At 44.0% G+C, this 24,952-nt stretch overlaps 1 protein-coding gene across 1 annotated transcript in view; it reads left to right on the forward strand.

Moving 5' to 3' along the window:
- LOC142101919 (class I histocompatibility antigen, F10 alpha chain-like) overlaps window positions 1–13,667 on the forward strand; it is a 66,815-nt gene extending 53,148 nt beyond the window's left edge. The window contains exons 7-8 of the mRNA XM_075186362.1: window positions 10,230–10,278; window positions 10,985–13,667. Coding sequence (XP_075042463.1) covers window positions 10,230–10,276 — 47 coding nt within the window. The 3' untranslated portion in view covers window positions 10,277–10,278; window positions 10,985–13,667. The remainder of the gene's footprint in view (window positions 1–10,229; window positions 10,279–10,984) is intronic.
- Window positions 13,668–24,952: the final 11,285 nt, after the last annotated feature.

Below are 24,952 nucleotides of genomic sequence, written 5' to 3' on the forward strand. Positions count from 1 at the left end.
GTATATAGTGTAATCATTGTACAATGTGTGTGAGGAGGCTGCTCTGTCTCTGTGGTGTATATAGTGTAATCATTGTACAATGTGTGTGAGGGGACTGCTCTGTCTCTGTGGTGTATATAGTGTAATCATTGTACAATGTGTGTGAGGAGGCTGCTCTGTCTATGTGGTGTATATAGTGTAATCATTGTACAATGTGTGTGAGGGGGCTGCTCTGTCTCTGTGGTGTATATAGTGTAATCATTGTACAATGTGTGAGGAGGCTGCTCTGTCTCTGTGGTGTATATAGTGTAATCATTGTACAATGTGTGTGAGGAGGCTGCTCTGTCTCTGTGGTGTATATAGTGTAATCATTGTACAATGTGTGTGAGGGGGGCTGCTCTGTCTCTGTGGTGTATATAGTGTAATCATTGTACAATGTGTGTGAGGAGGCTGCTCTGTCTCTGTGGTGTATATAGTGTAATCATTGTACAATGTGTGTGAGGAGGTCTGTGTGGTGTATATAGTGTAATCATTGTACAATGTGTGTGAGGAGGCTGCTCTGTCTCTGTGGTGTATATAGTGTAATCATTGTACAATGTGTGTGAGGGGGCTGCTCTGTCTCTGTGGTGTATATAGTGTAATCATTGTACAATGTGTGTGAGGGGGCTGCTCTGTCTGTGTGGTGTATATAGTGTAATCATTGTACAATGTGTGTGAGGAGGCTGCTCTGTCTCTGTGGTGTATATAGTGTAATCATTGTACAATGTGCGTGAGGGGGCTGCTCTGTCTGTGTGGTGTATATAGTGTAATCATTGTACAATGTGTGTGAGGAGGCTGCTCTGTCTCTGTGGTGTATATAGTGTAATTATTGTACAATGTGTGTGAGGGGGCTGCTCTGTCTCTGTGGTGTATATAGTGTAATCATTGTACAATGTGTGTGAGGGGGCTGCTCTGTCTCTGTGGTGTATATAGTGTAATCATTGTACAATGTGTGTGAGGAGGCTGCTCTGTCTGTGGTGTATATAGTGTAATCATTGTACAATGTGCGTGAGGGGGCTGCTCTGTCTGTGTGGTGTATATAGTGTAATCATTGTATAATGTGTGTGAGGAGGCTGCTCTGTCTCTGTGGTGTATATAGTGTAATCATTGTACAATGTGTGTGAGGAGGCTGCTCTGTCTCTGTGGTGTATATAATGTAATCATTGTACAATGTGTGTGAGGGGGCTGCTCTGTCTATGTGGTGTATATAGTGTAATCATTGTACAATGTGTGTGAGGGGGTTGCTCTGTCTCTGTGGTGTATATAGTGTAATCATTGTACAATGTGTGTGAGGGGGCTGCTCTGTCTATGTGGTGTATATAGTGTAATCATTGTACAATGTGTGTGAGGAGGCTGCTCTGTCTCTGTGGTGTATATAGTGTAATCATTGTACAATGTGTGTGAGGGGGCTGCTCTGTCTCTGTGGTGTATATAGTGTAATCATTGTACAATGTGTGTGAGGAGGCTGCTCTGTCTCTGTGGTGTATATAATGTAATCATTGTACAATGTGTGTGAGGGGGCTGCTCTGTCTATGTGGTGTATATAGTGTAATCATTGTACAATGTGTGTGAGGGGGTTGCTATGTCTCTGTGGTGTATATAGTGTAATCATTGTACAATGTGTGTGAGGAGGCTGCTCTGTCTCTGTGGTGTATATAGTGTAATCATTGTACAATGTGTGTGAGGGGGCTGCTCTGTCTCTGGTGTATATAGTGTAATCATTGTACAATGTGTGTGAGGGGGCTGCTCTGTCTCTGTGGTGTATATAGTGTAATCATTGTACAATGTGTGTGAGGGGGCTGCTCTGTCTCTGTGGTGTATATAGTGTAATCATTGTACAATGTGTGTGAGGGGCCTGCTCTGTCTCTGTGGTGTATATAGTGTAATCATTGTACAATGTGTGTGAGGAGGCTGCTCTGTCTCTGTGGTGTATATAGTGTAATCATTGTACAATGTGTGTGAGGAGGCTGCTCTGTCTCTGTGGTGTATATAGTGTAATCATTGTACAATGTGTGTGAGAAGGCTGCTCTGTCTCTGTGGTGTATATAGTGTAATCATTGTACAATGTGTGTGAGGGGGCTGCTCTGTCTCTGTGGTGTATATAGTGTAATCATTGTACAATGTGTGTGAGGGGGCTGCTCTGTCTCTGTGGTGTATATAGTGTAATCATTGTACAATGTGTGTGAGGGGGCTGCTCTGTCTCTGTGGTGTATATAGTGTAATCATTGTACAATGTGTGTGAGGGGGCTGCTCTGTCTGTGTGGTGTATATAGTGTAATCATTGTACAATGTGTGTGAGGAGGCTGCTCTGTCTCTGTGGTGTATATAGTGTAATCATTGTACAATGTGTGTGAGGAGGCTGCTCTGTCTCTGTGGTGTATATAGTGTAATCATTGTACAATGTGTGTGAGGGGGCTGCTCTGTCTGTGGTGTATATAGTGTAATCATTGTACAATGTGTGTGAGGAGGCTGCTCTGTCTGTGGTGTATATAGTGTAATCATTGTACAATGTGTGTGAGGGGACTGCTCTGTCTCTGTCATGTATATAGTGTAATCATTGTACAATGTGTGTGAGGAGGCTGCTCTGTCTGTGTGGTGTATATAGTGTAATCATTGTACAATGTGTGTGAGGAGGCTGCTCTGTCTGTGGTGTATATAGTGTAATCATTGTACAATGTGTGTGAGGAGGCTGCTCTGTCTGTGTGGTGTATATAGTGTAATCATTGTACAATGTGTGTGAGGAGGCTGCTCTGTCTGTGGTGTATATAGTGTAATCATTGTACAATGTGTGTGAGGAGGCTGCTCTGTCTGTGGTGTATATAGTGTAATCATTGTACAATGTGTGTGAGGGGACTGCTCTGTCTCTGTCATGTATATAGTGTAATCATTGTACAATGTGTGTGAGGAGGCTGCTCTGTCTGTGTGGTGTATATAGTGTAATCATTGTACAATGTGTGTGAGGAGGCTGCTCTGTCTGTGGTGTATATAGTGTAATCATTGTACAATGTGTGTGAGGAGGCTGCTCTGTCTCTGGTGTATATAGTGTAATCATTGTACAATGTGTGTGAGGAGGCTGCTCTGTCTCTGTGGTGTATATAGTGTAATCATTGTACAATGTGTGTGATGGGGCTGCTCTGTCTCTGTGGTGTATATAGTGTAATCATTGTACAATGTGTGTGAGGAGGCTGCTCTGTCTCTGTCATGTATATAGTGTAATCATTGTACAATGTGTGTGAGGGGGCTGCTCTGTCTCTGTGGTGTATATAGTGTAATCATTGTACAATGTGTGTGAGGAGGCTGCTCTGTCTGTGGTGTATATAGTGTAATCATTGTACAATGTGTGTGAGGAGGCTGCTCTGTCTGTGGTGTATATAGTGTAATCATTGTACAATGTGTGTGAGGAGGCTGCTCTGTCTCTGTGGTGTATATAGTGTAATCATTGTATAATGTGTGTGAGGGGACTGCTCTGTCTCTGTGGTGTATATAGTGTAATCATTGTATAATGTGTGTGAGGAGGCTGCTCTGTCTCTGTGGTGTATATAGTGTAATCATTGTACAATGTGTGTGAGGGGCTGCTCTGTCTGTGTGGTGTATATAGTGTAATCATTGTACAATGTGTGTGAGGAGGCTGCTCTGTCTCTGTGGTGTATATAGTGTAATCATTGTATAATGTGTGTGAGGAGGCTGCTCTGTCTCTGTGGTGTATATAGTGTAATCATTGTACAATGTGTGTGAGGAGGCTGCTCTGTCTCTGTGGTGTATATAGTGTAATCATTGTATAATGTGTGTGAGGAGGCTGCTCTGTCTCTGTGGTGTATATAGTGTAATCATTGTACAATGTGTGTGAGGAGGCTGCTCTGTCTGTGGTGTATATAGTGTAATCATTGTACAATGTGTGTGAGGAGGCTGCTCTGTCTGTGGTGTATATAGTGTAATCATTGTACAATGTGTGTGAGGGGACTGCTCTGTCTCTGTGGTGTATATAGTGTAATCATTGTATAATGTGTGTGAGGGGGCTGCTCTGTCTCTGTGGTGTATATAGTGTAATCATTGTACAATGTGTGTGAGGGGGCTGCTCTGTCTATGTGGTGTATATAGTGTAATCATTGTACAATGTGTGTGAGGGGACTGCTCTGTCTCTGTGGTGTATATAGTGTAATCATTGTACAATGTGTGTGTCACGAGCCGCGGCGGTACTCACAGCCGCCGCGGCTCGCTTCCTGTAGGTCCCAACGTCCCGGCCGTCACCATGACGACCGGGACGTCATTTCCTTCCAACTCCCGACCGTTGCCAAGGCAACGGTCGGACGCTTCCTCAGCGCCGTGTCCTGGCAGCCAGGCGCGCATGCGCTCTAGGGACAATCAGGCAGATTTAGCCTGTGGCTGAATTAGCAGGCATTAGCCTGCAGGTGTGGATTTCAGTGCTAAGCCCTGATTGGTCTTGCTAGGTGCTGGCAATTAGCCTACAAGTGTGGCCTTGTCTAGGGGCAGGTTCTGATTGGTTATGGGTTGTATTTAAGGCAATGAGGTCTGCTGCCTCATTGCCGGTTATAGCTTCTGTGCTCCAGTCTGCTGACCTGCTTGCTCCAGTTCCTGTTCCTGTATCTACGTTTTGACTTCCCGTGTATGACCCTTGGCTTCGTATTTGACTTCGCTTGTGTTTCCTGTGACCCTGATCCTTGGCTCGTTTACCCGTTCTGCTACTTTGCCTGTGACCTCTGACCTCAGCTTGCTCATCGTTTCTGTTACCTGCTGCCTACCTTTTGACCTCTGCGTGGACCTGACTCTTCTTGCCTGGGTTCTCCCCAGCCGGTACACACTTCACGACCCTCTGTCAGTCTGCAGCCCAGTCTGTCCCCACCATCAGGGGCTCCAGTGAACACCTGACTGGCAGAGTAGACTCCGGGTTGTGTTGTGCCGGCTGGAGGGGTTCCTAACATTATAACCGGCCCACTCACGGAGACAAGATTAGGATGGATACAAGTGGATCCACACCGTCTCCAGCACAAACTCTAGCAGGCCACGTTGAGTCCTTGTATCAGATGATGCAGGGATTGGCTGAGCGTATGTCTGTTCAAGAAGAAGCCACAAAAGCTTCACAACCGACTCCAGGTCCCATCTGTGAACCCAAAATGAACTTACCAGATCGGTTCTCCGGAAATAGAACCCTGTTTCGGAACTTCAGGGAGAGCTGCAAGCTCTATTTTCGGATGAGACCTCGCTCCTCCGGTTCAGAGCAGCAAAGAGTTGGGATTATTATTTCCCTTCTACAGGGTGACCCCCAGTCCTGGGCGTTTTCTTTGCCGCAGACCAGTCCGGCCATGCAGTCCGTAGACTCCTTCTTCGAGGCACTGGGTCTACTGTATGATGACCCGGATCGAGTGGCCTCCGCGGAAGCTCATCTACGGTCCTTGAAACAAGGCCGACGGTCGGCAGAAGAATACTGCGCTGAATTCCGTAGATGGTCACCTGATAGTGGATGGAACGACCCTGCCTTACGGAGTCAGTTCCGTCTCGGCCTATCTGAACAGATTAAAGATTCTTTGGTGCAATACCCGTCTCCTAGTTCTCTGGAGGATCTGATGCACCTCTCCATTAAAATTGACAGGAGATATAAGGAGCGGAAAACTGAAAAGGAAGCATCATCACCTCCATTCGCCTTCGTTCCTGTTTCCCAGGATGGTGAGGAGCCTATGCAATTAGGAGCATATCGTCTCTCTTCGGAAGAGAGAGACAGGAGACGTTCGCAAGGTCTATGTCTATACTGTGGCATAAAAGGCCACTTCTCCCGTTCTTGCCCAAATAAGTCGGGAAAAGACCATGCCTAGGGAATGAGGGGAAAGTTCACCTAGGTCTGCAAATTATCTCCCCGAAAAATGCTGTATTAATCCCTGCACAGCTCACCTTCCGGGCTCGCTCTGTGGACCTGTCGGCCTTCATTGATAGCGGAGCTGCAGGCAACTTCCTTGATATTGGGTTTGCCCGCTCTGCCGGAATTCCGATGGTAAAACTCAACTCTGCCATTACTGTCTGTGGCTTAGACGGAGGTCCGTTGCCTGGTGGCAAGATTTCCTGGGAGACCCCGCCACTACAGTTGAAGATCGGAGCTCTCCATTCTGAGTCAATCACCTTCTTCCTGATCGATTGTTCGTCGGTTCCTATGATCTTGGGCCACCCATGGCTTTCCTGTCATAACCCTGTCATAGACTGGGTAAAAGGAGAGATTGTCAAGTGGAGTACTTATTGTACACAGTCTTGTTTGTCACTGTCTCTGCGTATGATTCAGGCTATTCCGGAGCGGCTTCCCTCACAGTATCATGAATTCTGGGACGTGTTCTCCAAGAAGGCTGCTGATACCTTACCGCCACATCGTGACTTTGACTGTGCCATCGAACTTATTCCTGGTTCCAAGTTACCTAAGGGGCGTTTGTATTCCCTTTCTGCTCCAGAAACAAAATCCATGCAGGAGTATATCGATGAAAACCTGGAGAGAGGCTTCATCAGGCCATCTAAGTCTCCCGTAGGAGCGGGATGCTTCTTTGTATCAAAAAAAAAACGGAGGGTTAAGACCTTGTATTGACTACCGGGGATTGAATCATATCACAGTCAAGAACACCTATCACCTTCCGCTCATCTCGGTTTTGTTTGATCAGCTAAGAGGGGCCACTGTCTTCACTAAAATCGACCTTCGCGGAGCATATAATCTCATCCGTATCAAAGAAGGAGATGAGTGGAAGACGGCATTCAATTCGCACTCTGGCCACTACGAGTATCTGGTCATGCCGTTTGGCCTTAGTAATGCACCTGCAGTGTTCCAGGACTTGATCAATGAAGTTCTTCGGGAATTCCTTGGTTGTTTCGTGGTCGTCTATTTAGATGATATCCTCATCTATTCCAGATCTTTGCTCGCCCATCAGACTCACGTCAAACAAGTTCTACAGAAATTACGAGAGAACCACCTGTACGCTAAGCTGGAAAAGTGTGAGTTCGAGGTACAGAGAGTATCCTTTTTAGGCTATGTAATCTCTTTTGAGGGATTCTCCATGGATCCAGCTAAGGTCCAGGCTATTCTGGATTGGGTGCAACCCAACAATCTTAAGGCGGTGCAGAGGTTCCTGGGCTTCTCCAATTATTATAGGAGATTCATTCACAACTTTGCCGACATTGTGGCTCCCATTGTCGCTCTGACCCGTAAAGGAATGGATCCAACTAATTGGTCGTCCCAAGCAGTAGCCTCATTCGAAAGCCTGAAAAGGGCCTTTGTCTCCGCTCAGGTCCTCAGACATCCGGATCCAGCTAGGACATTTATTCTTGAGGTTGACGCCTCTGACATCGGTGCCGGTGCCATCCTATCGCAGAAGGATCCTCATACTAATCGTCTGCACCCATGTGCTTATTTCTCCCGTCAGTTCTCTTCAGCGGAGGCCAACTATGATGTCGGTAATAGAGAACTATTGGCAATCAAATGGGCCTTCGAGGAGTGGCGGCATTGGTTGGAGGGTGCTTCACATCAGATCTCTGTCATTACCGATCACAAGAATTTACAATATATACAGTCAGCCAAACGTTTAAATCCCAGACAGGCCCGGTGGGCGTTATTCTTTACCCGGTTTAACTTCCTGATCACCTACCGACCAGGCTCCAAAAATGTCCGGGCAGATGCCCTTTCCAGAAGTTTCTCGGCACACCACATTCCAGTCACTATCCCAGAGCCGATTATTCCCCCTTCTGTAATCCATGCCGGGTTGACCCAAGATCTGAGTATCACACTTCAGAGATTCCAGAAATTAGCCCCTGATACTACTCCGGAGCGACGTCTCTTTGTTCCAGTCCATCTAAGGAAGGCGGTTATTGCAGAGGCGCATAACAGTAGGGTTGCAGGGCATCCTGGAATTTTCAAGACGTTAGAAATCCTTTCCCGTACAGTCTGGTGGCCATCTATGTCTGCTGACGTCAGGAGTCATATCCTCTCATGTGAGGTTTGTGCCAGAAACAAAGTTCCTAGGATCCGCCCAATAGGCCAGTTAGTTCCTTTGGCACCACCTGCAAAACCATGGACCCACTTGTCCATGGACTTTATAGTGGATCTACCACCTTCTGCAGGACACAATACCATTTGGGTCGTGGTAGACCGGTTCAGTAAGATGTCCCATTTCGTTCCCTTACCCAGACTGCCTACAGCTCGGGATTTGGCCGTCTTATTCATTCAACATATTTTCCGGCTCCATGGACTCCCTACTGACATAGTTTCCGATCGGGGTTCCCAGTTCATAGCGCAATTCTGGAGATCTTTCTGTACCCTCCTCGGAATCAAGGTTAGTTTATCATCCGCATATCACCCTCAGTCCAATGGGCAGACCGAAAGAGTTAACCAGTCCTTGGAAAAAATTTTGCGATGCTACACGTCAGAGTTCCATGATAATTGGTCTTCCTTGTTACCCTGGGCAGAATTCGCCTGTAACAATTCCTGTCATTCATCTACTAAAACTTCTCCGTTTTTCTGCAATTATGGTTTTCACCCCAGATCTAACTCCCTGTATTCACTTAACCCGGTTGGTGTCCAGGAGATCCGTTCCACTGCAAGAGATCTCAGAGTTATCTGGAGGAAAGTACAGGCATCTCTGAAACAGGCTTCAGTTGTCGCAAAAAAAATTTCGGATCGCCACCGTACCATCTGCTCCTTCAAGGTGGGCCAGAGAGTGTGGCTGTCTACAAAAAACATTAAACTCAGACAGCCTTGCAAAAAGTTAGGTCCCAAGTTCATCGGCCCGTTCCTTATCATCAAGCAGGTTAATTCTGTTGCATTTAGGTTAAGAATTCCGGGCTCATTGAGAATTCCCAACACATTTCACTGTTCTCTGTTGAAGCCGGTATTATATCCTACTCAAATCCAGTCTTCAAATTTGCCTGAGAGAAAATCAAACAGATCACCAAGATACGTTGTTCAGAAGATCTTGGATTCCAAAAAAGTGCAAGGTCAGGTGCACTTCCTAGTGCAGTGGAGGAATCGTGGGTTAGAAGAACGGTCTTGGATCCCACGGAGACAACTCGATGCTCCTAAACAGTTGAAGGAGTTCTTTAAAAAGTTTCCAAGGAAACCGGGATGTCGGGGTTCCTTAACCCCTCCTCAAGGGGGGGGTACTGTCACGAGCCGCGGCGGTACTCACAGCCGCCGCGGCTCGCTTCCTGTAGGTCCCAACGTCCCGGCCGTCACCATGACGACCGGGACGTCATTTCCTTCCAACTCCCGACCGTTGCCAAGGCAACGGTCGGACGCTTCCTCAGCGCCGTGTCCTGGCAGCCAGGCGCGCATGCGTTCTAGGGACAATCAGGCAGATTTAGCCTGTGGCTGAATTAGCAGGCATTAGCCTGCAGGTGTGGATTTCAGTGCTAAGCCCTGATTGGTCTTGCTAGGTGCTGGCAATTAGCCTACAAGTGTGGCCTTGTCTAGGGGCAGGTTCTGATTGGTTATGGGTTGTATTTAAGGCAATGAGGTCTGCTGCCTCATTGCCGGTTATAGCTTCTGTGCTCCAGTCTGCTGACCTGCTTGCTCCAGTTCCTGTTCCTGTATCTACGTTTTGACTTCCCGTGTATGACCCTTGGCTTCGTATTTGACTTCGCTTGTGTTTCCTGTGACCCTGATCCTTGGCTCGTTTACCCGTTCTGCTACTTTGCCTGTGACCTCTGACCTCAGCTTGCTCATCGTTTCTGTTACCTGCTGCCTACCTTTTGACCTCTGCGTGGACCTGACTCTTCTTGCCTGGGTTCTCCCCAGCCGGTACACACTTCACGACCCTCTGTCAGTCTGCAGCCCAGTCTGTCCCCACCATCAGGGGCTCCAGTGAACACCTGACTGGCAGAGTAGACTCCGGGTTGTGTTGTGCCGGCTGGAGGGGTTCCTAACAGTGTGTGAGGGGACTGCTCTGTCTCTGTGGTGTATATAGTGTAATCATTGTACAATGTGTGTGAGGGGACTGCTCTGTCTGTGTGGTGTATATAGTGTAATCATTGTATAATGTGTGTGAGGGGACTGCTCTGTCTCTGTGGTGCATATAGTGTAATCATTGTACAATGTGTGTGAGGGGGCTGCTCTGTCTCTGTGATGTGTATATAGTGTAATCATTGTACAATGTGTGTGAGGAGGCTGCTCTGTCTGTGATGTATATAGTGTAAATATTATACATGATAAACCTAGTTTGATCTTCTTACAGCCTCAGACACGTCCTCTGACTCCTCCAACAGCCCAGTGAAAGCCTGAGTGTAAGTTACTGAATAATATGTGAGATCCTCACACATGAACATGACTGTATGAAAGGGAGTAATAAATCACTGTGTGGGTGTAATGTATTGGGGTAGAGATGTGTAATTAGTACATTGAGTGTTACACATCTATGGCTGTATTAGAGTCAGTCGTTATATGATTGAAGTGTAATTATTATCTGCAGCTTTTCTCTGTATCAGTGACGTCCGATCTGACTGCTGGAGAACAATCAGTAGATGATTTATATATTAGCAGATAGTGATCAGTATATGTCTATTTATATCTGTAATGTCACAGGGAGAATGAGGGAACAGAGTAATAGAGATTGGTACTAGGTGAGACATCTTTTCTCCCTGTAAGAGCCCACAAATATTTATATATCAGCTTTATGTGACTTAAATAAATTTGCCATTGACAGCAGATATCTGTAGATCAGTTCTCGTCCTCTCTGGTAATATTTACTATGTTTTTCCTGTTTGTAATATAACCGGATAGATACCACTATTCCTATGTATTCAGATACATATTATCTAATATATATTATTGGCAATTTGGTCTCTGCTGTATAAATGTCAGACAGACGAGTTCACAATTGATTGCTAAGCATATGAGGAATCAGTGTTATTTAGATTATACTTTAGACGTATTTAGACCACTGTTATGGTGTCTTTTGTTATTTAGAGTTTTTATTCTTTCTCATTTTAGATCCAGAATCCACAAAGAGGAGAAATTCTGAGGCCTCCGCTGCCATAGACCGGGCAGATTCCCACCCTTCACCCTACTTGTCTACTGCTTGTTGTTATCAATACTTCTAATGCTTTATAATGTATAGCGAGCCTGTCATATACTCACTTTATATACAACAAATGTCCTGATTTTGAAATGGAAACCTGGACACTATATGAAGGTTACTCCGCCCCTTACATGATCACTCCTCCCACAGAGAGATCCCCCTCAAAGTATTACACAGTTGGGGTTCCCCACTTGTGACTTTCACCGTTACCTAATTACTGCTGCTGAGTCCTCCAGACGCAGAGGATGCTGGGTAATATAGATCTCATTGGACGGGTCCTGCGGTCATCCAGTCAGGTGACGTCTCTACTTAAATCTTCATTTGACAACTTTTGACCAGCACTGTGTGCTCTGTATTATACACAGGATCCTCTGTGCCTGGGGGTCTCACCCCCCCCTGGGGGCTGTGCAGACGTGTTCAGGTAACAGTGAGGATCCCACATGTGTGACGCTCATATGTCTAATATGTGGCTGGAGGACATGTTTGGGGTATGAGTGCAGTTATCCTGTAAAGGGGGTGGATACATCACACATAAAGAGAACCATATATAGTGCTACAAAACAAAGTAGTGAATTCATAAACTCTTTCCATTGAATTCCTGTTAGGACAGGTTTCCACTAAGTGCAGAATCTATACATTATCAGCCTATATTACACACTGATTTCCTAGGATTACGCTTCAAGATTTACATTTGCTTCATATCTGCAATAAGGTTTTGGTTTTTCAGTTTTTCATTATATTCTTTTATAATTCATTAATTGTAACTCAATTGTAATAATGATTTGTGATGTGATCTTATACCATATCTTCCAACATGTCTTATTTCATCCAGGACACAGTTCCTGCTGCCGTTCTTCCTACTTATATTACATCTGGAAGAATCAGGGCTGCATTCAGTAATAACGGATATGTCCAGTCACGGAGGACGTTCTACTCACCCGTCCTCCTCCTCAGCTGGTAGGATCCAGTGCCAGGTTCCCCCTCAGTACAGGAGTACTCACCCTGCCAGCAGCGGATCCTCTCCAGGAGTAATATCAAGATTAAAATGAATTCAGAGCTGTTTTTCAAGCTTGGCTATCGCCTCACCTTACCAATAAATGTCACAGAGGCATCTGAGCCGGATACTGACCCAGAGGTAAAGCGTTAACTTACCGCTTCACCGGGCCGCTCTGAGGGGAAGTGCGAGTATATGACCCCGCTGGCCGATTCACACAGACACAGCGGAACTGGAAGCCCAGACTTGGACTTTCATTTCCATGAATTAGAAAATGAAAGTAATTTGTAAAAAAAAAAAAAAAAAAAAGACTAGAATATATACTTTTAAAAATATGTAAAAACCATTTATTTTTCCCATAAGACCCATCAAATCTCACCGCTGGGGGGGGGGGGGACTACCCGTTATCGGTGATGATGCTTTTCTCCCAATATATAATAGACTCCATAGTCATAAATCAGTAGGTGACCATTGTGTCCTGGATAAAGTAGCTTATGATGGAAGATGTGTTATATATATATATTTTAATTTAATGTTTTTAGGTTGCTTAGGAGGAATGTAAGTCCTCTAATAACGCTGTCTCACATACATGTAATGTACATCACATATGTAGGAATTGGTGCAGTTGTGATCTAGTGACAGATCAGGTGACTATTAAGCCATCTCACAGTATGGAATAGTCTGCAGCACAGACTTACACCCCAACTCCATAAGGTCCCCTGAAGGCTCATAAACGTGAGAGTATTTTCTTACCCCATGGAGCTTACAGTCTTAATTTTCCTACCACATGGACACTCACTAGGGTTAATTTTTGTCCGTAACCAATCAGTGCGTGAGATTCTTCAATTCAGCGCGAGTTGTCTCGTGGACGTTCCCGGAGACGCCTCACGTTGGAGATTTTAGAGGAATCTCTGCACATTTTTTCTCGCACCCCATAGAGAAGCGCAGATAACTGAGCGGAGACTCCACCGCAACGGCCGGCAATAGGCGCAGCTGCACCTCACCCCAAATTGAATCTTCCCCGGTATGTCTTTGGATTGGGGGAGAAAACACCCACACAGACATGGGGATAACATACAAACTCAACACAGATGGGGTTGTGGTCGGAATGAAAGCCATGACCCCAGAGCTGAGAGGCAACAATGCTAACCACTGTGCCACCATGGTTGGCGCATTTGTCTTTAGAAAATATTGTGGACATCCTAGAGAATAGCACAGACATCACTTTCCTCACTGCTGGATGCGGATAATGAAATAAATCTGTTAGGTAGCTATTTTTACAAAGAAAAAGTATTTGGATGTAGCATCAATCCGCAGTCAGAATGCAGCTATATCGGCTGCAGGTAACAAGGAGACTGCAAGTAAGATGGAGCAATAACTGAATGATTGATCTGCCAGCAGTGGTGGAGCAGCCTAATCACTAGCTATAGACCTACACTGTACATATTATAACATGAATGAATGTATGTAGGAACGCAGGATGATAAAATAAAATAAGAATATATTTTCTATGTAGGTTTTAAATCAATAGATGTTCGTATTCCTCTGATGTAAAGATTGTTTGTGATTTTAAACTATCAATAAAATAAGATTTGTTGGGACCTTTTGAGTATTATTCCTTTTCTTGTTATGATCAATTCCGTCCTCATCACTGTTCACACTCCTGTGTGCCTGAAGCGTCCGTGTGGATGTAGCATTATTCATAATTCTTATCTATTATTATCACCTAGATAGATTAATATCTGATCATATTCTGTTACATAGATATAAAGCATTGGTGGCTAAGCCGTTGATCTCGAACCGCGTTCGGCTCGTTGCACTTGTTGACATGGCTTGTGGCAGTGTCACTACATGTACAGCCGAGAGCTGCAGCCTATAATTGTGTCTCCAGGTCAGGAGGTTGTCCGAGCGCCCCCGTCATTTGTAGTTAAGGTATTGGTTAGGACAGGGAAGATGCTGAGGATGGTTAGAGGAGACTATATGTCGGGGGTAGTTCAGCCTGCTCTAGCAAAGAAACATGCTGGCTGCTGCTCATGCATCATCTACTGGGGAAGGGATCATCCTGTGATTTGGTATTTCCACTACAGCTGACATGTTCCTTTACCACTGACCAGAGTGAGTACAGCTTATACACAGACTGACAGTCTCAAGTGAACGTGTGTGAGAGACAGAGGATGTCTGTACACCTATCTCTGCACTGCACCCTTCTCTTTCGAGCTTTCATGGAAGTGAAGCAAAAGGATTACCCCGAGCTCTCCGGCCCACATTGGGTTGTACATCTGGTGAACAAGCTGCGCCATCTGGACAGGCTCAACCTGAATATCCAAAGTTGAAGATACTGCCTGTCCTTGTGCAAGAATGTATGTGTGTTTATCAATAAACTCAAGCTGTTCAACACACAATTTCAAGGGGTGGGGGGGGGGTGGGGGGGTTGGAGGGAACCAGCACATTTTCCCTCACAGTTAAATAATTATCATTATTGTAGATTTGTAAGGTGCCACAGTGCTCCACAGCACCATACAGTAGGGAAAACAGGACATACATAGAACAGGGACATGCAAGGTAGACAAAATAAACGCAGACATGAAAACAAAGGGTATAAAGGGCCCTGCTCATTAGAGAGATTACATTCTAAGTGAAACGAGGAATAATTGTGTTTCAGAGTGGAGATTGGGATAGTTGTGAGGGTGCATTAGTGTGAATAGTATTATCGAGGATAAGGTCACCTCCTAATAAGAGATGGGTTATCACAGAGTGTCTATAGATTTGAAGGCTGTGGGAAAGTCTGATTGAGTGTGGTAGAGAATTTCATAAGTGGGGAGCAGCACGGGAGAAGTCTTGTAGGTGGAGTGAGAGGTGGTTACCAGAGACGAGACAATGCACAGGTCAGAGGTAGATCTAAGAGGGCGGGAGGAAGAGTATTTGATATGAGATTTGAGATGTATGAAGGGGTGGTGTTGAGGGCTTTGTAGGTAAGGGTGAGTAATTTGAATTTGATTCTGGAGGACACAGGGAGCCAGTTAAGGGATTTGCAAAGTAGTGCAGCAGACGTGGAGCGGTGAGAGAGGAGGATCAGTCTTGCAGCAGCATTTAGGATGGATTGAAGTGTGGATATATGGGTGTCAGGAATGCCAGATAACAGGAGGTTACAATAGTGAAGATGGGAGATGATGAGAGAATGGATAAGAGTTTTGGTATAATGTTGAGTAAGAAAAGGGTGTATTCTGGCAATGTTTTTCAGGTGGAGTTGACAGGAAAGCTGAAAACTGAAAATCCTGAAACATTAGTAAAAATCTTTGTTACCTTTCTTCTTATGCTGTTTGCGGATGAGCAGTTGAATATCAATATTAACGTCACGTAAACAAAAATGCAGAGAAAAGCTATCGCAGCTCTTCTCTCATTACATAAAGCAGGAGGAATCAGAGATATCTCCTGTCTTAACTTATTTTCCGCTGGTTACTGCATTCCCCATAGTTCTATCTCAGGACTGCAATCTGACCCAAGGCCACCAGCCTTACAAAACTAACGCTGTCTCAAGATGGCATTAGCTTAACTTTTTAATGGGGTCCATCCCTAGTCTTGATCCCTCACCGGGTCCCATTACAATGCGCGACATTAGCCGCACATGCGTGTAACCCCCTGTCACTGTGTGTAGTGTGGGGTGCAAAGGGTACACAGTGCACCTCCTTCTCAAGCCCTGGCTAGCTGATGGGCACGGGTGTAAATGATCAGGGGGTCCCTGCACATGCAGGTGTTTCTTTGTAGTTAGTGAGACACAGGTAATGTCACTTTGGTGCAGTGTAATAGAAGTCACAATAATTTGGGCGCCAGACCATCTCTATAACAAACTGAACTTTTATTTACACTCTTCCTCCAGCACGATAATCATAATGGTTGCAGAATATATACATCTCCTTACTCTCTCCAGCACAGTTCTTAATGAGCAATACGAATATGGTTGCAAATATCTTATCACTCCTCCTGCACAGTTCTTAATGTTATCCAGATGTTAAATAACATAATTTACATGTCTCTTGCACTCCATACTCACTGCAGATCACCCTTTCTGCAGGGGCACATGCATGGATGCTAATAGGCAGGCAGCCTCTCCTCCATGCAGCTCTGACACACTCTGTGTACCTCTCAACTGCAGCTCATCCCTCCTCTGCGGGGATGATGTCTCCTGTGCTCTGACACGTCACTCTGTGTACTCTCAGCCTCAGGATCTGACACTACAGCTACCAGGCCTCTTGTAGCAGCCCTCACTCCAGGGCCTCTTCCATGCGAAGTGTCCCCCTCTCTCTTGGGTTCTCTATAGTGGCATGGAGTTCTCCCCCTCATCCAGTGCACACATTCCTTGCCCTGGCTCAGTCACCATGCTCAGACTTCCAGGGAATGCTGGGGGAGCCTGGGAGCTTCCACCCCAGGTCCCCAGCTACAACTCTCCTCTCCTGTGTCTCCTCTCTGTCTCCTTTCCCCCTTGCTGACAGCCCCTCCTTCCTCTCCCTCAGTCTCCAGGCTGGGCTGGGTTATCCCCATGGTAACCTGTTTATGTAACTTTCCAGAAACTTCTATCTTACCCTCTAGGTGACCCCTCCTGAATTCACTGAGGTAAAGGTTTAACTAAAACACCACTAGGGGGGTGTTACATGCGCAATAGCCACAGAGGGTCACGTCTTCCTCTTTTTTCTTTTTTTTTAAGGGGACTTTTGCTCATTTAATAGGGGGATTTCGCCAGGATTCGCCAATGAGTCCTGTCTTGGTATATAGTGGTACTACATTTAGTATTGCTGCAGGAGGTACACGGACATTGCGTTTTGTGATTGATACACCTCTCACACCCCTTCTCCTGCTATTTTAAATTTAAATAAAATAGCCATTTAAGTAATAAAACTGAAAGCTGTCAGTCCCAATTGTGCAGCTCTCCTCATCTTCACCTCTTTCCCCAAATCACCATCCTCTTTCCTACTCATATTTATCATTTACCCCTCTCATCAACACCATCATTCTGTCCCCCTTTTACCTCTTTCCCTTCCCTCTCATTCTTATGCTTTTCTTATCTATCCCCTTCCATCTTTTAACCCCATCATCACCCCTTCAATATCTTAACCCCTTTATCAATGCCCCTATCATCATCAGCCTTTCATTCATGTCCCCTTAGAGGGGACCAATCAGCTGCCTTCGGGCAGAATGAATGTATTGCACACATCCCTCCACTCTGAGTGCAGAGCTCAGCGGAGCAGGACAGGCGACATAGGGGCATATTTAACAAATCACGGTAGTGCACTATTGTGCACTTACCGTGGAATTAAAGTCCCGATGTGCCCTCCGCAAATTTATTAAAGGTGCATCGCAGCAGATATCATGGATATCTGCTGCTTTGCACTCCTGATCGTTTTTGCGAGCAGTCACCATTCAACAGAATGGTGACTGCTCCCGGCCGCAATCTAACAAGTCCCGAATTATTATTTTTTTTCGGGAACTTGTCTTGATAATGTACGCCAGTTGAAGACATCCACTGCTGTCAGCTCTGCTACGAAGAGCAGAGCTGGACAGCGCATGTGTGGAGGGATCACATGATCCCTCCCTGTCACTCAGCGCGCTCACTCTGCAACGATAGTTGCAGAGACAGAGTGGGGACTTTGTGCGCATGTGCACTGCACATGCGCAATTGAAGGAAGAAGAGGAACGAAGAGATCCTGAGACAGCGCATCCGAAGAGGGGGGTAAGTGTGATTTTTTCTATCACAGAAACAGCAGTTTTTCGGAACTGCTGTTTCTGTGTTCCCTTTTTAATAAATGTGAGAAATAGTTCAATCCTTATCCTTGCGATAAGGATTGATAACTATTTCTCACTTTTGCCGATTAATGATAAATGTGCCCCATAGTATTGAGTAAAAGGATCTTCTGTACCTTCTGAGCACAGTTTTGTTTGACACTTCAGAACGCTGGTTACAAGGTACTGGGTGTGCCCAAAGGACGTGTCATGTGATAAATATATTTGGGTGAAGGGAGAGGAAATCAGTTCAGCAAATGTCTAAAACTGATTGTAAATCACTGCTGTTACTTAAGTTCTAAACATACAGCAGAACTATTTATTTAAATATTTAACTAAAACAATAATGTTTAGTTCCACCTTAGACAATGTAATATATTAAGAAGTCACAGATGACAGATGTACGTCACCTCCTTCCTAGTGCACAGTGTGAGGTCACACAGAGACTATTAGAGCCATAATTTAATGTTTATACCAAAATAACCAAGAGAATTAAAAATATATAAATTGATTTATTTAATACAAATAAAAGCACTCTTGTAACAATGATACCATGCTTTAATCTCTGAGCGCACTGAAAGTTCCTTTGTGAACTGATTCTTTTTTTCAGCTACAGAGAAAGGAGAAGGTATAATGATGACAAGCCCATCATTTTGATACCCTTGTGGCTCATTCGTCTAGGGTCCCATCTGGGCTGGTCCTGTGGGTATATGGGGCACCGCTCAGCATTCTGGGAGATTCTTCTGGCATTGGAATTCATTTGTTTCCTAGTTAGAGTTCTGGTTATCTCTGTAACACATGGCAGATAACTCTTCATTCAAAGAGAAAAAACTTTCCCAATGATTGCATCAGTGATTATCACTGATACAAGGCGCTCTCCCAGTCTACTGCCCCTTATATCTCTAACCTCCTCACCATTCACACTCCTGCCCGCTCCCTGCGCTCAGCCAATGATCGCCGCCTCTCCTCCACTCTGATCACCTCTTCCCACTCCAGAATCCAAGACTTCTCCCGTGCTGCCCCCCTGCACTGGAATGACCTCCCTCACTCCATCCGTCTCTCACCCAACCTGTGCTCCTTCAAACGGGAACTTAAAACTCACCTGTTCCTTAAGGCCTACCAACCATCCACTTAACCTCTCATCTCTTCGGTTCTCCCCTGGCCCCCTTTTTTCTCTCCCCTTTGCCTCACTGGCTCCCTTCTGTGCCTGATTCTGTCCACCCTCCCTTAGGATGTAAGCTCGTATGAGCAGGGCCCTCTTTCCTCCTGTCTCCCCACCTGTTCTTCCGCTCCGTCTCTACTGTATTTGCCTGCCCGGAGTTTATGAAGTACTGGTATTTTATGTTTAATGTTCTGTACTGTTTTGCCCTGTATGGTCTACTGTTTGTACTGTGTAGGGCGCTGCGGAAACCATGTGGCGCCTTACAAATAAACAATAATAATAATAACCTAATTATCTGCTGATAAATTCAGTACCATTACCAAGTCTTACCATTGAAGATTTTTTAGCAAAATGTTAATGGAGAAGAATGTAGGAGATAAATATTAACAGAAAAGTCAAACCACTTATAATAACTACTAGAGTGTTAATGTCTCTCCTCTTTTCCTCACTCTTTTGGATCAGATTCTTCTTGCCGTATCACGCCATTGTCAGACTCAAACTGGTTTTATAACTATCAGCAACTTTCTAGGCAAACGGAACACCCTCTATAAAGAATTATTACTCTCTAAGGTTATAAGTAAATGCAAAACTCATCAAGTGCTGAACATCTTAAAGGTTGTGTATTACATAAAATAACTAAAGAGTTTATATTTAATAACTATATCCATCATACTCTCCATCCGCTGCAGCAGGTCGGCATGTTAGGAGGGAGGGGCTTCTCTACCTAGACAAGCAGACAGTGACTGACAGCTAGGCAGGCTGGTGTTACAGAAACACAGTGATGATTGGTTGATTTAGACCCAGGGGCGGGGCTGGTGATGTCACAACAACTCAGCCTCAACTTTCTGAACCCTTCAGGACACCATCCTAAAGGTGTGGGAGGAGCTACAGCTGTCTATAAAAGAGTGCAGGGAAAGTACTGTACATTTAACAGCTGCAGTGGAATTTCAGATTCAAAATAAACAATGTATTTGACCTTCATGGTTCATAGCTGAAAATGTAAATGTCGGGGTGTACTGGTTCCTTAAGCAATCCTTAATAGATAATCATCATCTCGATTTAAAGGACAAAACTGCACCTTCACTAGATTTGCAGCTAATGTGGGATAATGCTAGAAAGAGCTTTTAAAGTTGAAAACCAGTAATCAGTACAGAGAGCACACAGAAGGCGTCTGTCAATTCACAGTAAGGTTTTACCAAAAGAATAAGTAAAATAAAGAAATATATAAACAAAAGGGTCAGATTTAAATTAGGATTTTTACATGCGATTGTAGAAAATCTAAAATCCCAATCCTTGACTCTTTCAACCACTTTATGAATAGATGGTTTTCCCCCATCATAACTGAGCCAGTTTTCACATATTGGCAATATTACAGATTCACGGATAATTATTTAGCCATTTCTCATTCTACACAATTTAATTTAATATTGTTTATGTAAGAATAGAACGTTCTGTTCGTAGAATAGTGGTTATTGTATCATTTTATTTTCTGAATGTTATGTAGGGGAATAAAATGGGTGGTAATTGGAAAAAAAAAGACCTTTTCATGATTCTACCTCTCGCTATTGTTATTACAGCTCAAGATGGTTAATGTTGGTCTCATTTACCACCTGCCTCCATTATATGTTGTCGTATTTGTAAAGTTGTTAAAGTGTAAATGATACAACCATCAAATTATGTTTTCATTTACTAAGGTGACAAATGCAACTTTGGCAAATAAATGACCTCAATAAACAAATATGCTTTAGTTATATCTTATAACGTGTTTCCAGAAATGCCTTTTACTCTGCTGTGGGGGCAATAAGAAGCAGCTCAGCAGCCGTATCCAAGTCATTGTCCAACACAACAGATTTGCTAACGGGACATGATCCTGAGGATGTGGGAGGAGCCACGTGTGGCCCTATTTTGACCCAGTAATATCAGAGTGTTTTGAATTTTTTAATCTGGAGGTATATATAGAAATGAATTCAGATCACTTCACTAGATGAAGACGGGTAAAACCAGCAATGATCATTTCTCTAGATCTTCAAGCCAAACTTCAGCTGCGTTTTCATCATAGAACTTCAAAGCAGCTACTGGGCTGAACAGGATTATACCTCAAGAAATAAAGGGCAGATTCAGGAATCCACTGAGTCGATTTTGGATGCAGGCATGTAAGAACCATAAGCTACTAAGCATTTCATTGGGGTTTAGAAATAAATGTAAAACAATTAAATAATGCGCTTAGGCCTTTGAGCTTCAGTTATATTACAGTAGACATTGAAGAAACATGACTTGTAAAACACTGTCTGGAGAATGCGGGCATCGATCCCGCTACCTCTCGCATGCTAAGCGAGCGCTCTACCATCTAAACTAATTCCCCTCGGCTGCACTAACATTTGACACCATTTGACACTGGAAAGTATCTGGAGTTCAAGAACCTTACTTGGCTGAAATGGAGCTTTCATAAGATCTCAATATGTGTCAGTCAGGGTCACACAAGTCTTAGGACACCCAGCAAGATACACACTGACCAAGACGAGAAACCAAAGGTCAACCAGAGCAGATGTCAATACACTGAATATTTATGTTACTCACCTTACACAAAACATTTCTCTCATGTAGTCCATCTCCACTCTCACGTCATAAGGGGCTGTTAGTGGGTACGGGTCGGTGTATCTGCCGGTTTCTTCTAAAAATGCAAAAATGTCATGTGTCAGACAGCAGCCCTTTCTCAGTGCAGCCAGTAGTGGCCATCAGACTGGCTGATATATGTCATCAATTGTGACATCACAGACGTTCATTGTTTCCTAGACAAATGGAACACACACCCTCTATGAAGAATTATCACTCAGTAAGGTTATAGGTAACTGCAAAACTTCAACTCATCAACTGCTGTACTTCTTATAGATCTGAGGCTGTGTATTACATGAAGTGACTGAAGAGTTTATATATAATAACTATATCCATCATACTCTCGCTCCACTGCAGCAGGTCGGCATGTTAGGAGGGAGGGGCTTCTCTAACTAGACCAGCAGACAGTGACTGACAGCTAGGCAGGCTGGTGTTACAGAAACACACAGTGATGATTGGTTGATTTATACCCAGGGGCGGGGCTGGTGATGTCACAGCAACTCAGCCTCGGCTTTCTGAACCCTCCAGGACACCATCCTAAAGGTGTGGGAGGAGCTACAGCTGTCTATAAAAGAGTGCAGGTAAAGTCAGGGCCATCTTAACAACATTATGGGCCCCCGGGCAAAGGAGTGCACCGGGGCCCCTAGATATAGATATAGATATATAGATGTATACAGATACAGATACAGATATAGATATATAGAGATAGAGATAGATGTACTTGCTCAGTGACCCTTGAAGGGTTTTTTTGCAGGTTTTTTTCTTTTTCAGGATTATTTATTCTCATTAAGAGCCGTGACTATGGGGCCCCCTTGCCCGTAGGGCCCCCGGGCAGCTGCCCATCGTGCCCAATGGAAAAGATGGCCCTGGGTAAAGTACTGTACATTTTAACAGAGCTGCAGTGGAATTTCAGATTCAAACTAAACAATGTATTTGACCTTCATGGCTCATAGCTGAAAGTGTAAATGTCGGGGTGTACTGGCTCCTTAAGCAATCCTTAATAGATAATCATCATCTCGATTTAAAGGACAATACTACACCTTTGCTATATTTGCAGCTAATGTGGGATAATGCTAGAAAGATCTTTTAAAGTTGAAAACCAGTAATCAGTCTGAGAGCACACAGAAGGCGTCTGTCAATTCACAGTAAGGTTTTACCAAAAGAATAAGTAAAATGCATAAATGAATTGGCAAAATGTCCAGATTATAGTAGGATTCTTGCATATATTGAAAAAACATGACTCCACATACTTCCATAATTTCTCTGTGGCGGAACCAGTTAGCGCATTTAGCTATTAACCCAAAGTGGGGATGTTTTTCCTTCTGTGGCTACAGGATTGTCCTGTAATATATAACAAGATAAATCTGTTTGGTTCTCGACTACGCCATCACATTCCCTGTTATATACACAGATTTTATATGTGGGTATCAACACTATCCAAAATGTATTTGTAGATACTTTTTATATATAATTAGAGAAATCAGAAATCAGTTATCAAACTCTCTATATTCATAATGATTTGGGCTCTACTTTCAAGACTTAATTTAATGTTGCCATCTTGCCTTCAATAACAGCCATTTTTTTCCTTTAAAGTTTCTAGTTCAGTACTTAACTCTACAATCTCAATGTCTTTTTCTAAGCAATTCTTATATTTCTCTAATAATGAGTGTCATGACTGTAATGAGTAATATGTCCTATTCGCAAAGTTGTCTTTCATATAAATCCTTGCTTGATCTTTGATGCAGCAATCCCAAAAAATATAACCAACAGTCAATATAAAGAGTCCTTACCTTAAAGATATTGGTGGTCCCTGGAAAAGTAAAGAACACCACGGACCACCAAAATGTTTAAAGTAAGGACTGTTTATATTGAATGTTGGTTATTTATTTTTTAAAAAAAGAGAAAGGCAGATGTTCTATATCTGGTGCTCTCATTGATACAAAAATGAATCAAAATGTATAAACTTTATTAGATTAGTTAAAATATTAAATGCAACCCAGTAAACTGCTAAATAGTTGTAGCGCATTGGTTCAATACACAATGCCAAATTGTATCAGCCTAAATTTAAAGCCCTCATTCCGGTGTCATGACATTTGAAAGAATACCAACCCAAACTGAGGGGCCTCACACCTTTTGGGGTGGAGAGAATCTACCGAAACACGAGTGGGTGAGATATTGACAAAATAATTATTATTTGAGGAGATATGTTACAGCATTTGTCTCACCATTATAAAAAGTACACTACAGAATTAGGTTCACTGCAATTGATGGCAGCTCTTCTAGGCCTCTGAAGATCACAAGTAAAGCAGTTTGGGTTGTGACTCACCAATGAAGTAGGGAATGTTAATAGTAACACAAATACATTATTGGTGTATAATACAAGTTGTATTATACCACAAGTCAAGTTGACTACATTACAGAAGTCTAAGATAGAGAGAGAGAGGGAGAGAAAGAAAGAGAGAGGGAGAGGGAGAGAAAGAGAGAGAGAGAGAAAGAAAGAAAGAGAGAGAAAGAGGCCACATGAGAGAAATGTAGAGGACCAATATAAGTGTAATATTGAAAGAGTAGGCGTTGAGAGATTGCAGCATTATAGAGAGAAAGATTGTGCAGTATGGAGATCAAGCCCGCCCCAGACCAGTACTCCCAGAATTCTTTGTGCCCACCTTTGTGTGACAACGTCATCTGGACGCTCTCTGCATGTCACCAGGTGCGATGACTCATATACCATAGTTTCAAAATGCACTCATACATTCTTTTTGCAGTATCTTGATAGACAGATAAGATATCCAACCCTAGATCCTGCCTGTTTCTTAATGGACAACACACTCGTCCATGAGTAAGCTATCACAAAGCTCACAGGAACGGTTGGATACCTATAAGTGGAGTGGTTTAGCTCCACCCTCCACAGAGCTAAATGAGGCAGCTGGAGTACAACGGGGTGAAGGTCTTCACCAGGGACCCCGCAAGGTGGTTTGGTCTTCGCTGCTTACATTACGCAGGTTGCGGTACTCCGGATGGGTACCAGGCGAGATTGACAGGAGAAAAGGATCATATCCGACAATACGAGACCAGGATAACTCAGAAGTGTAGAGCGCTGAATACCAAGATCTGTTGATTAGAGATGAATACGGGATACCAGGATTAGCGTGGAAGCATATATGGCTGGATAGCAGGATCTGCTGAAAAGAAACGAGTACAGGATACCGGGATTGTCTTGGAATTATATAGTGATGGATATCAAGATCTGCAGAATGGAAACGGATACAGGATACCAGGATTAGCGTTGAATCATATAGCGCTGGATACCAGGATCTGCAGAATGGAAACGGATACAGG

The sequence above is a fragment of the Mixophyes fleayi genome, chromosome 9 (genome assembly GCF_038048845.1).
Source record: "Mixophyes fleayi isolate aMixFle1 chromosome 9, aMixFle1.hap1, whole genome shotgun sequence".
Lineage (NCBI taxonomy): Eukaryota > Metazoa > Chordata > Amphibia > Anura > Limnodynastidae > Mixophyes > Mixophyes fleayi.